The following is a 13,478-nucleotide window of genomic DNA, read 5'->3' as shown; positions in this document are numbered from 1 at the left end:
ATGTGGACAGCTTTACCCCAGATGCCTGCATACTTAGATGTACCTGTTTTAATCACAAACCATGTGAGTTTCTAAATATTGTTCCTTCATTAAATGTAACAATATTGCTTCACATAGAGGCGCCTCTCTTCTCTTTTATCATCAGTTGTGACATGACGCTACTCTTATATCGAGACATTGCTTGTATATCAAGTCAAAATGTATTAAAAAAAATGAGCTTGTCTTGCAAAACACTCTCAAACCAAGGTTTTACTGTATTTTCAGTAGAATCCAGAAAAAAAAAGCAAAATGAATAGTCATAAACATTTCCATATACAGAAAAAAACAATAATGTACATACTTATATATTTAAAAACAGGGAGAATGCTTACATTGCTTTTTTTTTTTATAAGAACTGTTCATCAGCAATGCTATCCTATCCATTTTTTACTTGGAATAAACTCAACTGATAACTAATCAAATTAGGTCAGAAGCCAGTGGCGGCTGGTGCTCAAAATTTTTGGGGGGGCGCAAAGGAAAAAAAAAATTGCAGTCTCACTGTGCCCAAACGCAGCCACTGTTACATGCCATCAAATGCAGCCACTGTGCCATCAATTCGCACCACTGTGCCATGCCATTAAACGCAGTCACTGTGCCATGCCATCAAATGCAGTCACTGTGCCATCAATTCGCACCACTGTGCCATGCCATTAAACGCAGTCACTGTGCCATCCATTGTCACCACTGTGCCATGCCATTAAACGCAGCCACTGTGCCATACATTGTCACCACTGTGCCATGCCATTAAACGCAGCCACTGTGCCATCCATTGTCACCACTGTGCCATCCATTGTCACCACTGTGCCATACATTGTCACCACTGTGCCATGCCATTAAACGCAGTCACTGTGCTATCCATTGTCACCACTGTGCCATGCCATTAAACGCAGCCACTGTGCCATACATTGTCACCACTGTGCCATGCCATTAAACGCAGCCCCTGTGCCATACATTGTCACCACTGTGCCATGCCATTAAACGCAGCCCCTGTGCCATACATTGTCACCACTGTGCCATGCCATTAAATGCAGCCACTGTGCCATCCATTGTCACCACTGTGCCATCCATTGTCACCACTGTGCCATGCCATTAAACGCAGCCACTGTGCCATCCATTGTCACCACTGTGCCATGCCATTAAACGCAGCCACTGTGCCCTTTAATGGTCGCCGCTGTGCCAATTGTCCCCACTGTACCCTGTAAATTGCGTTCTCCCCCCCCCCCCCCCCCCCGGCACTTACCTTTACTGGAGTCAGGCATCCACGTCCCACGATGTCTTCTCCCGCCCTCGATGACTGACAGGCGTCTCAGCCAATCAGGTTACAGGTAGCCAGAACCGGACAACGTGATTGGCTGAGACGCCTGTCATCTTATTCAAGGGGCGTACAGTCTGTGCGCTCCGAGAATAAGCTTCCAGGACCCGAGGGCTGTATTGGGAAAGCCTATCAGAGCCGTTGGCTTTGATAGACATTTCCCTACAGCCAACCAGCTCGCGTTATTCAGATGGCCGGACATTGAGCGCCGACCATCTGAATAACAGCGGCAGCGGCGAAAATAACATAGATTCGTGCAATGCATGAATCTATGTTATTTCACTCAGTGGCGGTGAAAGCCAGAGGGGGCGGCGCTCCAGCGCCCTCTATGGACGAACCGCCACTGTCAGAAGCTTACTTCCATGTGTCCATATATGAAATCCACTGGTTCCATTTGACCCTAAACTTCTCATGTCTATCCTGTTGATGGGCAATCATTTTCCAAGCACAGCTGATCATCGCATGAACCAGGAAGTGCCAGTAAACGTCTCTCCTCGGTTCACGCTGGACTTAATTGAAGATCCATGTGCTTGCAAGTATTTACATTGTATCGTGCATGCTCCAGTATCCAGCTTATGGTCACTACAGCACCCAATACTTTTGAAAGCTCATTCCAGAAACGTGTGCAATGGGAATATGCACTGCAACCTAAAAGCCCATTGCCTGCTCTACAAATTTAAACAGAGCTCTGGCTGCTGTAGCAGCCAGATGTGAGTTTAACCACCTCAGCTCCGGAAGGTTTACCCCCCTTACTGACCAGGCAATTTTTTTGCAACACGGCACTGCGTTATTTTAACTGACATTTGCTTGGTTGTGTGACGCTGTGCTGAAATAAAAATGTATGCCCTTTTTTTCCCCACAAATAGAGCTGTCTTTTCGTGGTATTTGATCACCTCTGCGTTTTAAATTTTTTTGCGCTATAAACAAAAAAAGACAGACACTTTTAAAATAAAAAACAACATTTCTTACTTTATTTTCAAAACATATCCAAATAAAAATCTAATTTCACAAATTGAACACTAAATTACACTTTTTTGGTGACCAGTGACACCAATACAGTGATCAGTGCTAAAAATATGCACTGTCACTGTACAAATGACACTGGCAGGGAAGAGGTCAACATCAGGGATGATCAAAGGGTTAAATGTGTTCCTAGAGAGTGATTACTTACTGTGGGGGATGTGATTTTACTGTAAGAAGGCAGAGATCCTTGTTCCAGGTTAGCAGGAACACAGGATCTCTACCTCCTCTTCTCACAGAACGGCAATCTGCCTTGTTTACATCGACGGACCACTGTTCTGTCTCGTGGGAGCGATCAGCGGACCCGCTGATTGGCTTTCGCTGTGTCTAATCAAAACAGAATCGGGTCGCCAGCGGCGCGCGTGCACGCCCCAGAGCCGGAAGTGCAGAATCACTTACAAGTACGTGAATCTGCACAGGGAAGCCAACTTGCCGCCATATATGTACAGTATACGGTTGGCAAGCGGTTAAAATCCCAGTGTAACTAGCTGCTATTCATAATTAGCAAAGGTAAACAAGCAGTTAAAGTGTACCTTCCACCCCCCTTTACATTTTTTTTAACCTTTTACCTGTACTGCTGGATCGTCCACACACAGCATAGTGGGGACTGACTAACTGCCAGTGACACTAATCAGTGATAATACCATAGCTCCCAACTGTCCCTGATTTGGAGGGACTGTCCCTCATTCAGGAACAAAGTCCCTCTGTCCCTCTTTCCTCCCAATTTGGCCCTCGTTTTGATCTGATCTATATATTTGTACATAAAATGCACTGCTCATCTATCAAAAAGTGTTTTACAGGGCTAAATGTTTCATCCAATTTCTAAACTGCTGTATTTATAAATTCCAGAAGAATAGTAGTGGTAAAAAAAGCACAAAAAATAGGTGAAAGAGGTGTGTCCTATGTCTACATACTTTTTCTAATAGGTGTCCCTCATTTTCATCTCAGAAAGTTGGGAGGTTGTATACACTGTCACTGTACTAATGGCACTAGCTGTGAAGGGGTTAACATCTCGGGGTAATCAAGGGGTTAAGTGTATGCCCAACAAGTGTTAATGTGTGCTGCTTTTTTCTGTATGTCGTAAAGCAGGGAGAAGTAAAAAAAACAATGCTCTCTCTGTGTTGTTTCTAAGCACAGACGCTGGGCTGTGATTGGACACAGCCGAACAGCAGGTCCTGGCCACAAATCAGTGGTGGGGACCTACTGACAAAATCCTTCTGTGTCCAATCACAGTGAGAGTTGCGGAGGGGGGTTGGGGAAACGCATGCGTGCCCTGAATCCAGAAGAAGGCAGTGCTTGTACGAGTTGCCTGCTTACAGTACAATGCAGGCGGGCAGTTCATAAGTGGTTAAAAAAAGTGTGTCCAATGCCACATTTTAAAACATGTGGAAACCAGACCTAAATATGATGTTTTTGACTTTCTGTGCACATGAAATGCCATGCAATGAAATCGGACACTAGGTCAGGGTCTAGAGCAGTGGTCTCCAAACTTTCAAAACAAAGGGCCAGTGTATTCCCGCCTCAAACTTTAGGGGGACCAGACTATGAAAATGCCCTGACATTGGTGGAAGTAAACAATGCCAAAGGCTTGGTGATTAGTGGGAGTTAAAACAAAATGACATTGTTGGTGTCAGCGGGAGGAATAGTGCCCTATCATAGGTGTCAGTAGAAGGTATAGTGCCACATAATTTGTGTCAGTGGGAGAAATAGTGCCCCATCCTTTGTCTCGTGGAAGGTATAGTGCCCCTTCATAGGTGTCAGTGGGAGGAATAGTGCCCTATCATAGGTGTCAGTAGAAGGTATAGTGCCACATAATTTGTGTCAGTGGGAGAAATAGTGCCCCATCCTTTGTCTCGTGGAAGGTATAGTGCCCCTTCATAGGTGTCAGTGGGAGGAATAGTGCCCTATCATAGGTGTCAGTAGAAGGTATAGTGCCACATAATTTGTGTCAGTGGGAGAAATAGTGCCCCATCATTTGTCTCGGTGAAAGGTATAGTGCCTCTTCATAGGTGTCAGTGGGAGAAATAGTGCCCCATCATTTGTCTCAGTGGAAGGTATAGTGCCCCTTCATAGGTGTCAGTGGGAGGAATAGTGCCCTATCATAGGTGTCAGTGGAACGTATAGTGCCCCGAAATTGATGTAAGTGGGATGAATCGTGCCCCATAATTGGTGTCAGTGGAAGGTATAGTGCCCCATAATTGGTGTCAGTGGGAAGAATCGTGCCCCCTCATAGGTGTCAGTGGAAGGTATAGTGCCCCCATAATTGGTGTCAGTGGGAAGAATAGTGCCCTATCATAGGTGTCAGTGGAAGGTATAGTGCCCCATAATTGGTGTCAGTGGAAGGTATAGTGCCCCATACTTGGTGTCAGTGGGAGGAATAGTGCCCTATCATAGGTGTCAGTGTAACGTATAGTGCCCCGAAATTGATGTAAGTGGGATGAATCGTGCCCTATAATTGGTGTCAGTGGAAGGTATAGTGCCCCATAATTGGTGTCAGTGGGAAGAATCGTGCCCCCTCATAGGTGTCAGTGGAAGGTATAGTGCCCCCATAATTGGTGTCAGTGAGAGGAATAGCACCCTGTATCAGTGGAAGAAAAAGTGCTAGATGAAGGCAAGCAAACGGCCACTTCTGGCCCCCTGGGCAGAGGTAAGAGAAAGATACTATGTACAATATATGGGCAGCGCAGTGGCTAAGTGGTTATCACTTAAAGCGGGAGTTCACCCATGTATTAAATTTTTTTTTTCTCCACTTAGATTCCTGCTCGTTCGGTCTAGGGGAATCGGCTATTTGTATTAAAATATGAGCAGTACTTACCCGTTTTCGAGCTGCATCTTCTTCCGTCGCTTCCGGGTATGGGTCTTCGGGAGCGGGCGTTCCTTCTTGATTGACAGTCTTCCGAGAGGCTTCCGACGGTCGCATCCATCGCGTCACTAGAAGCCGAAAGAAGCCGAACGTCGGTGCGGCTCTATACTGCGCCTGCGCACCGACGTTCGGCTTCTTTCGGAAAATCGTGACGCGATGGATGCGACCGTCGGAAGCCTCTCGGAAGACTGTCAATCAAGAAGGAACGCCCAGTCCCGCAGCCCATACCCGGAAGCGACGGAGAGGATGCATCTCGTAAACGGGTAAGTACGGGTCATATTTTAAAACAAATAGCCGATTCCCCTAGAGAAAACAAGCAGGAATCTAAGGGGAAAAAGTGCCCTCTAAGGGTGAACCCCCGCTTTAAGCGTGGCAGCATTGTGGTTGTTGGCTTTGAATCCCAACCATGGCATTACCTGCCTGGAGTTAGCATGTTCTCCCGATGCCTGCTGCCTGGGTTTCCTCCGGGTCCTCTGGTTTCCTCCTACACTCCAAAGACATGCTGGTAGGTTAATTGTCTCCTGTCTAAATTGGGCCGTGTATGTGTTTGTATGAATGGGAGTAGGGACCTTGGATTGTAAGCTCCTTGAGGGCAGGGACTGATGTGAATATAACATATACTGTAAATGGAGGGCGCTATACAAGTTCCTGTAATAAATAAATAAAATGTAGCATACATTGTATTGTATCCTGGAACTTTCCCATCAGCTTGTTCTGTTGATGCACTTCTCAGTGCCTGCCTGTAGGTGGCGCCCGCAGCCAAGCCTTTCCCAGTGCAGAGTTTGGAAGCTGCAGTTTTGTGCTGGATGGGTAGGAGGGAGAGAGTGTGTTAGTTTAGCTGCTTGTGAGATCATTTCCTGCCCGGATCCGAACACTGATCACAACTACTATCTGTTGGAGAAGCAACAGGGTGCTCCTTTCCCCCCCTACATCGAGTTCTTCTCCTGCTGGACAGAACATGTCTTCAAACTCTAACCTGAGCACTATGCAGAGACTGGTGGAGCAGCTGAAGCTGGAGGCCAGTGTGGAGAGGATCAAGGTAATAGAAGTCAGCTGATGGCAGAGGGTTGGGTGGGACTGGCACTGACAAGTTGGCAGTACATGGCATCTTTGGATCAGATGGGCTGACATGTGAAGTTCATCCTGTTGCATGCACTGTCCATGAAGATGGTCAGCCAATGCTTTGATCTATAAAGGGGCTGGACAAGCCCTCCCATTAAAGATGGGGTACAGGGTGCCCCCTACTTATCGGCTCTGTGGGCTGGAAAAAAAAAAAACCGGCTGCCATTGCTGAATAAGCTAGTTGCCTGGCTGTTATGTTGATCCAATAGCTTTAACCCCTTTGCTGTCAGCTGTTTTTGAATTTATTTATTTATTTTGTACTCATGTTTAAAAATACATTTTAGACTACATAAAACCCCCACAACATTATATATTTTCTGAAAGCAGACACCAGGGGTCTCCAAACGTCCTAAACAAAGGGCTGGTTTACTATCATTCAGACCTTAGCGGGGCTGGAGTGGCCAATGGAAGTGGGAGATGCCCCAGCGAGAGTGAAACAATTACATAGTGCCTATAGTCAGCAGAAGGAGGAATAATACCCCATCATTGGTGTCAGTGGGAGTAATACTGCCTCATTGCTGGTGTCAGTGGGAGGGCTAGTGCCCCTTCGCTGGTGTCAATAAGAGGGCTAGTGCCCCATCGCTGGTGTCAATAAGAGGGATAATGCCCCATCGCTGGTGTCAATAAGAGGGATAGTGCCCCACCGCTGGTGTTGGTGGGAGGCATGGCGCCCCACCGCTGGTGTTGGTGGGAGGCATGGCGCCCCACCGCTGGTGTTGGTGGGAGGCATGGCGCCCCATCGCTGGTGTCGGTGGGAGGAATGATGCCCCTGAGGGCCGGATAAAGGCAAGCAAAGGCCTGCAGTTTGACCACTGCCCTAGAGAATAAAATGGTGGTAGTTCCAATTTCTTTTTTTTTACACGATATTACCACAAAGGTAAAAAATACACTAAAGTTAATTTTAGGGCATACAAATGCAATAAATGACCCTATTTATTGGTTAAAATATAAAAGACGAGGCTACACCAAGTAAATGAATACCCAACATGTCAAACCTTAAATTGCGTGTACCCATGCAATGGTGACAGATTTCAGTACCCTACATTTTTCAAAGCAGGGATGAGAAACTGAGATATCTATTTATTACATGCACTTATATAGTGCCGTCAATTTACATTCATATATACCCATACTAGGGACAATTTAGACAGGATCCAATAACCTACCTGCATGTCTTTGGAGTGTGGGAGGAAACTGGAGTACCCGGAGGAAACCCACGCAGGCACAGGGAGAACATGCAAATTCCAGGCAGGGAGTGTCATGGTTGGGATTCAAACCGGTGACCCCAGTGGTGAAAGTGGTAGTACTAAAAGCAACACACTTTTAACCCCTTGATTGCCTAGATGTTAACCCCTTCCCAGCCAGTGGCATTAGTATAGTATTATCACTGATCACTGTATTAATGGCACTGGTGATGTCACTTTTGGCCTGTACACATGATATGAAAATCAAACAAAAAATTCTGCTTTTGAATCCATCGTACAATAATCGGATCGTTGGTACAGAGCTTTCGAGAGCCGATAATCTGATATTATCCAATAGGACAAACGTGAAATGTTTTCGTTTTAAGTACAGTTGTCATCTGAAAATACAATAGAAATACACTACAACACATGACATCACTTCTGATTTTTTTTCTATTCTGTCGTACGAGAATTTTTGTCACTTTAGTAACCTCTCCATTTTCAATATGCATCTAGCATGCAAAAAATAAATAAAGTAACTGTCCATCTGTCGTCCGATTCACAGATCGTGTGTACGGGCCATAAGAAAATGTCTGTAAAATGTCTGGAAAGACCTACTAGAACAGCTGAACTTTAATTGGGATTAATCAGAGGTATTTTAAATGATGGCAAGTTGTGTACCGACTCCTATTTAAGGCTCGATTCACACCTATGCATGTTGCTTTTCAGCGTTTTTGCAGTACTTTTTGCGGTGCTTGCTGCGTTTTTTGACTTGCGTTTTTACCGCAATTTTGCCACAAGTTTTTTTTTCCATCAATTTTAATTTTTTTACATTTCAACTGATTGGCTCAGTTGCTGTGTTTGACAGCAGCAGCTGGTTCCGGTGGCTTTGGCTGTATAGCTATGGTTGTTATCCTGCTTGAAGGTGAACCTCCTCTCCAGTCTCAAGTCTTTTGCAGGCTCTAACAGGTTTTCTTCTAAGGTTGCCCTGTATTTGGCTCCATCTTCCCATCAACTCTGACCAGCTTCCCTGTTCCTGCTCAAGAAAAGCATCCCCACAACATGATGCTGCCACCACCATGTTTCACAGTGGGGATTGTGTGTTAGTTTTCCACCACACATAGTTTTGTGGTTTTGCTTTTATGCCCAAAAGTTACATTTTGGTCTCATCTGACCGGACCACCTTCTTGCTGTGTCCCCCACATGGCTTCTCACAAACTGCAAATAGGAATTTTTATTGCTTTCTTTCAACAATGGCTTTCTTCTTTACACTCTTCCATAAAGGCCAGATTTACTAATAGTTTTCCTGTGGACAGATTCTCCCACCTGAGCTGTGGATCTCTGTAGCTCCCCCAGAGTTACCATGGGCCTCTTGGCTGCTTCTCTGATTAATGCTCTCCTTGGTAGGTTTTCAGTTGTGCCATACTCTTTTCATTTTCGGATGATGGATTGAACAGTGCACCGTGAGATGTTCAAAGCTTGGGAATTTTTGTATTTATTTATAACCTAACCCTGCTCTAAACTTCTCCACAGCTTTATCACTGACCAGTCTGGTGTGTTCCTTGGCCTTCATGATGCTGTTTGTTCACAAAAGGTTCTCTAACAAACCTCTGAGGGAACAATTTGTGGAATACAGACCCTCAAATCGAAGCACCTCATTCCCTATAAAGAATACAAAATGCACTAGGCGGAAAGGGTGCATTTTGAAACCTCTGAGGGCTTCACAGAACAGCTGTATTTATACTGAGATTAAATTACACACAGGTGGACTTTATTTACTAATTAGGTGACTTCTAAAAGTCGGTTCACACATAGGCGGCACGACTTCGGGGGCGATTCTGCAAGTCGTCCTGAGGATGACTTCAGAGGCGATTCGCAAAACGACTTCTGTATAGAAGTCAATGCAGATTGCCCCGAGCCGCCCCCGAAATAATACAGTAACCTTTTTTCTAAGTCGGAGCGACTTCCGTCGCTCCTATTAGAACGGTTCCATTGCATTCAATGGTACGCGACACGTCAGGCGGCTGAGCCACCTGTCGTGTCGCCCCAGTGTGAACCGGGACTAAGGGCAATTGGTTCTACTAGATTTTACTTGGGGGGGGGGGGGTGGACGGTGTGTATCGAACAAACTTTTCAGCTATTTATTTGTAAAACATTTTATCATTTTCTTTCCGCTTCGTGACCCGGCGGGTCACGGATCACGGTAAATCGCCGCTGATAGCGGCGGTTTACCACGTGATCGCTCCGTCCAATGACGGAGCGATCACTAGTAAACAAACCGGCGTCATGTGATGACGCCGGTTCCTCCCTCTCCTCTCTGTACTGAACGGTACAGTGTGAGAGGGGAGAGCGGAAGCAGCAGCAGCTGCTGCTGCGGGCTGGATCTGTGACACATGCAGTCACAGATCCAGCCATCCATCCCTCCCTGTGCAATACTCTGCAATTATGCCCCCATACTCTGCAATTATGCCCCCATACTCTGCAATTATGCCCCCATACTCTGCAATTATGCCCCCATACTCTGCAATTATGCCCCCATACTCTGCAATTATGCCCCCATACTCTGCAATTATGCCCCCATACTCTGCAATTATGCCCCCATACTCTGCAATTATGCCCCCATACTCTGCAATGCCCTGCAATACTCTGCAATGCCCTGCAATACTCTGCAATGCCCCGCAATACTCTGCAATGCCCCGCAATACTCTGCAATGCCCCGCAATACTCTGCAATGCCCCGCAATACTCTGCAATGCCCCGCAATACTCTGCAATGCCCCGCAATACTCTGCAATGCCCCGCAATACTCTGCAATGCCCCGCAATACTCTGCAATGCCCCGCAATACTCTGCAATGCCCCGCAATACTCTGCAATGCCCCGCAATACTCTGCAATGCCCCGCAATACTCTGCAATGCCCCGCAATACTCTGCAATGCCCCGCAATACTCTGCAATGCCCCGCAATACTCTGCAATGCCCCGCAATACTCTGCAATGCCCCGCAATACTCTGCAATGCCCCGCAATACTCCGCACTACTCCGTGATTAAATACCACCAAAAGAAAGCTCTATTTGTGTGAAAAAAAGGACGAAAATTTCATTTGGGTACAATGTTGTATGACTGAGTAATTGTCATTCAAATTGTGAGAGCACCGAAAGCTGAAAATTGGTCTGGTTATTAAGGGGGTTTACGTGCCCAGTGGTCAAGTGGTTAAAGGCACTGTATATCTGTGTGGGTCCTGTGTGCTGATCAGAAAGCAGTCTGCATGGCGCTTCGCTAATCGCAGCCAGGGAGACATTTCCCCATCTCTGCAGCCGAGCATCGGGAAATGTCTCCCTGGCTGCGATTAGCGCAGAGCCGTGCAGACTTCCTGGCGGGCTCTGCACGTGTATCATGCGAACGCGCTGGAGCTTATCCTTACAAGGAAAGGGGAAAGAGCGCTTGTTTTTTTGTCCGAAAAAAAATCTAAAAGGTATCTTCTACTAAAAGAAATGTACCTGCAAGCATTTTTTTTCTTTTTTCAACATGCAGCTTGTGAGGTAAAAACGTCTCAGAGTGAGCAAGTAAAGTAAGCTAGCCATATACAGCTTAGTGGCAGTGTTGATGAACGAAGATAGCTATTGTAGTCCATAGCTGTGACACCCGTTGGTGATTGGCTTGCAGGATCGAATTTGTAGCCATTCACGACTAGCTTTATGATGGCCATACACGTTTCGATAAATATTCAATAAAAAAAATTCTCTCCCCATAGGGATAACTGATCTACTGTATAGTCAACAACTCAAGGAAAGTCTTCTTGGAAGACAAGATTAGGTTATCTCAATTGAAATATGATTAGATTCATTACCATAGCATCTCAGTACTGCAGGTCGATGCAAAAGTATCAGCTCAGTTTGATTGAATTTGATCTAAAAGGCTATGTTTACAAGGCAGTATAGCAGCAGCAAGGGGCAACCACTGGCAAGAATCGATTGATTTTTTTTTTTTTCCAGCAATGCCAACATATTCTGTGTGCAAACAGCTGTGGATGTCACTCTGTACAAATCAATGGCTGGCACTGCTGCTGTTCGCTTATGCGTGGGTATATGTGAATAGAACCTCCAACCCTGACATAACTGATACTAACACTGGCACTTAAGGCTACATTCACACTTGTCATGGGTAAAACCACACACGCTGCAAAAACATGCATGCGGCAAAACTTGCGTTTCTAACGCGGCATTCTACTGCCATTTTTATAACGTCCCGTGTGCATAAGGCCTTAGAAGTGATCAGTTTCTACGCAGCTGTATGGGGGGGGTCTTCAATGACCTGATCCAAACCCCATGAAGAAAAAAAAGATCCCAAGGCCCCAACCATGATGTCGGATGATTTAGATGACACTTGTATTCACTGTCCAAACAACAAATGAGTGAACGTAATTTAATTAGATTTTTCAGGGGTGGCAGAACTGTGAAGTCATAATTTTGAGTTTATGATCTGAAAAATTAATACAGATCGTGATCTATTTCATCTTCTTTTGTTAGTGGATCAGAATAACAGCCAGGAAATTTGCATTTTCATAAGGAAGACCGCAGTACAAACCCACATATTTCTGTGATGGAAGATTTGCTTTGATCTCTTCTTGCATCTAAAAGCCTGTATTTAGAAATACGTGTATTTATTGATCTGTAATAGTTATCAAGGGCTAACTTATTTTTCCGAGGGCGGCCCACAGGAAAGCCCATCACTTTTTTGTTTGTGTGCCCGTCTTTTAAAACATTTTACTATATTAGATTTTTTCTTTTTTTTCATTGATGTGCAGTTTACCTCTTCTAAACAGCCCTTCATTTTTTAGGGCCTCATATTGCATGTTTCAAATTTGGTCTGCAGGGACATGTGTAGAATTTTGGTTCCATATAATGTTATCTGAAATGTGTATAGTTTTTATTAAGAAGTCCCTGTATATTACGTATGAAGTGAAGAGGGAGCTAAATATATGGATAGGTACAAAAGCAGTGGTGATGCATCCATAAGGATGCACGGGCGCCGCCCCCTCTCTCCTGCCACCCCCTCTACCACCATAGATAGATTCATGCAATGCATAAATCTATCTATAGCCGCCGCCACCCCTTGTTCAGGTGCCGGCCTCTTTTCAGGTGCTGGGAGCCTGAATTACAGCGGTGGAGTATTTTTTGGAAGCACCTGATTAAAGCCATAGGCTCTAATAGGCGTCCAAAAAAGGTGAACAGCGGGCGCCATGCTGAGCGCTCGCAGTTCAATCAGCGTTGTCCTAACACTGAACCGCCTCTCAGCCAATCAGGTGCTCGGGTCTCTTACCTGTCACCTGATAGGCATCCAATCACAGCGCCTGTTTCAGCCAATCAGGCGTCCATTCATAGCAGAGGACGGGAGAAGACATCGAGGAGCATGGACACCGCCTCTGTGACCCGCTGCTCCACCAAGACAGTTAAGTGGCGGGTGGGGGATGCACACTGGCAGCATTTGATTGGCACACTGGCGGCCGTTGATCTGCACACTGGCTGCATTTGATCTGCACAGTGGCTGCAATTGTTTTTTTTTTTTTTTCAGTTTCTTTGCCCCCCCCCCCCCCCCCCCAATAATTTTGAGCACCAGCCACCACCGTACACAAATATCAGTATAGTTAAAAAGGGATATCCCCTTTAATTTAGTGATTACTAGTTTTTTTTAATGCATTTTGTGCTATCCATAGAATGGTATTTAATTTTTGTTTTATGTGGATGGGTTAATAACCTAGCTTTAATATCACATTATGCCTATTCTAACACTGGGTCTGTAAATCAATATAAAATGAGCTCCACATCTAGATTACAGGGAAAGGAGCTCCATGTGGTGGGTGCTTCCCTCCATGTGCACTGTATCTCTCTGTCTCGTGACACACTTCAGTAATTGTGTGCAGTGTCCAGCCTACAGGCAGAG

General features: G+C 45.5%; 1 protein-coding gene across 1 annotated transcript in view; it reads left to right on the top strand.

Annotated features, from left to right (window-relative positions):
• The first annotated feature begins 6,003 nt into the window (after window positions 1–6,003).
• GNG10 (G protein subunit gamma 10) overlaps window positions 6,004–13,478 on the top strand; it is a 45,344-nt gene continuing 37,869 nt past the window's right edge. The window contains exon 1 of the mRNA XM_040361422.1: window positions 6,004–6,273. Within this exon, the coding sequence (XP_040217356.1) occupies window positions 6,193–6,273 (81 nt within the window). The 5' untranslated portion in view covers window positions 6,004–6,192. The remainder of the gene's footprint in view (window positions 6,274–13,478) is intronic.

Source organism: Rana temporaria, chromosome 1, assembly GCF_905171775.1.
Source record: "Rana temporaria chromosome 1, aRanTem1.1, whole genome shotgun sequence".
Lineage (NCBI taxonomy): Eukaryota > Metazoa > Chordata > Amphibia > Anura > Ranidae > Rana > Rana temporaria.
Note: the sequence above shows the minus strand (reverse complement) of the source record. Positions and strands in the feature narration are given on the sequence as shown.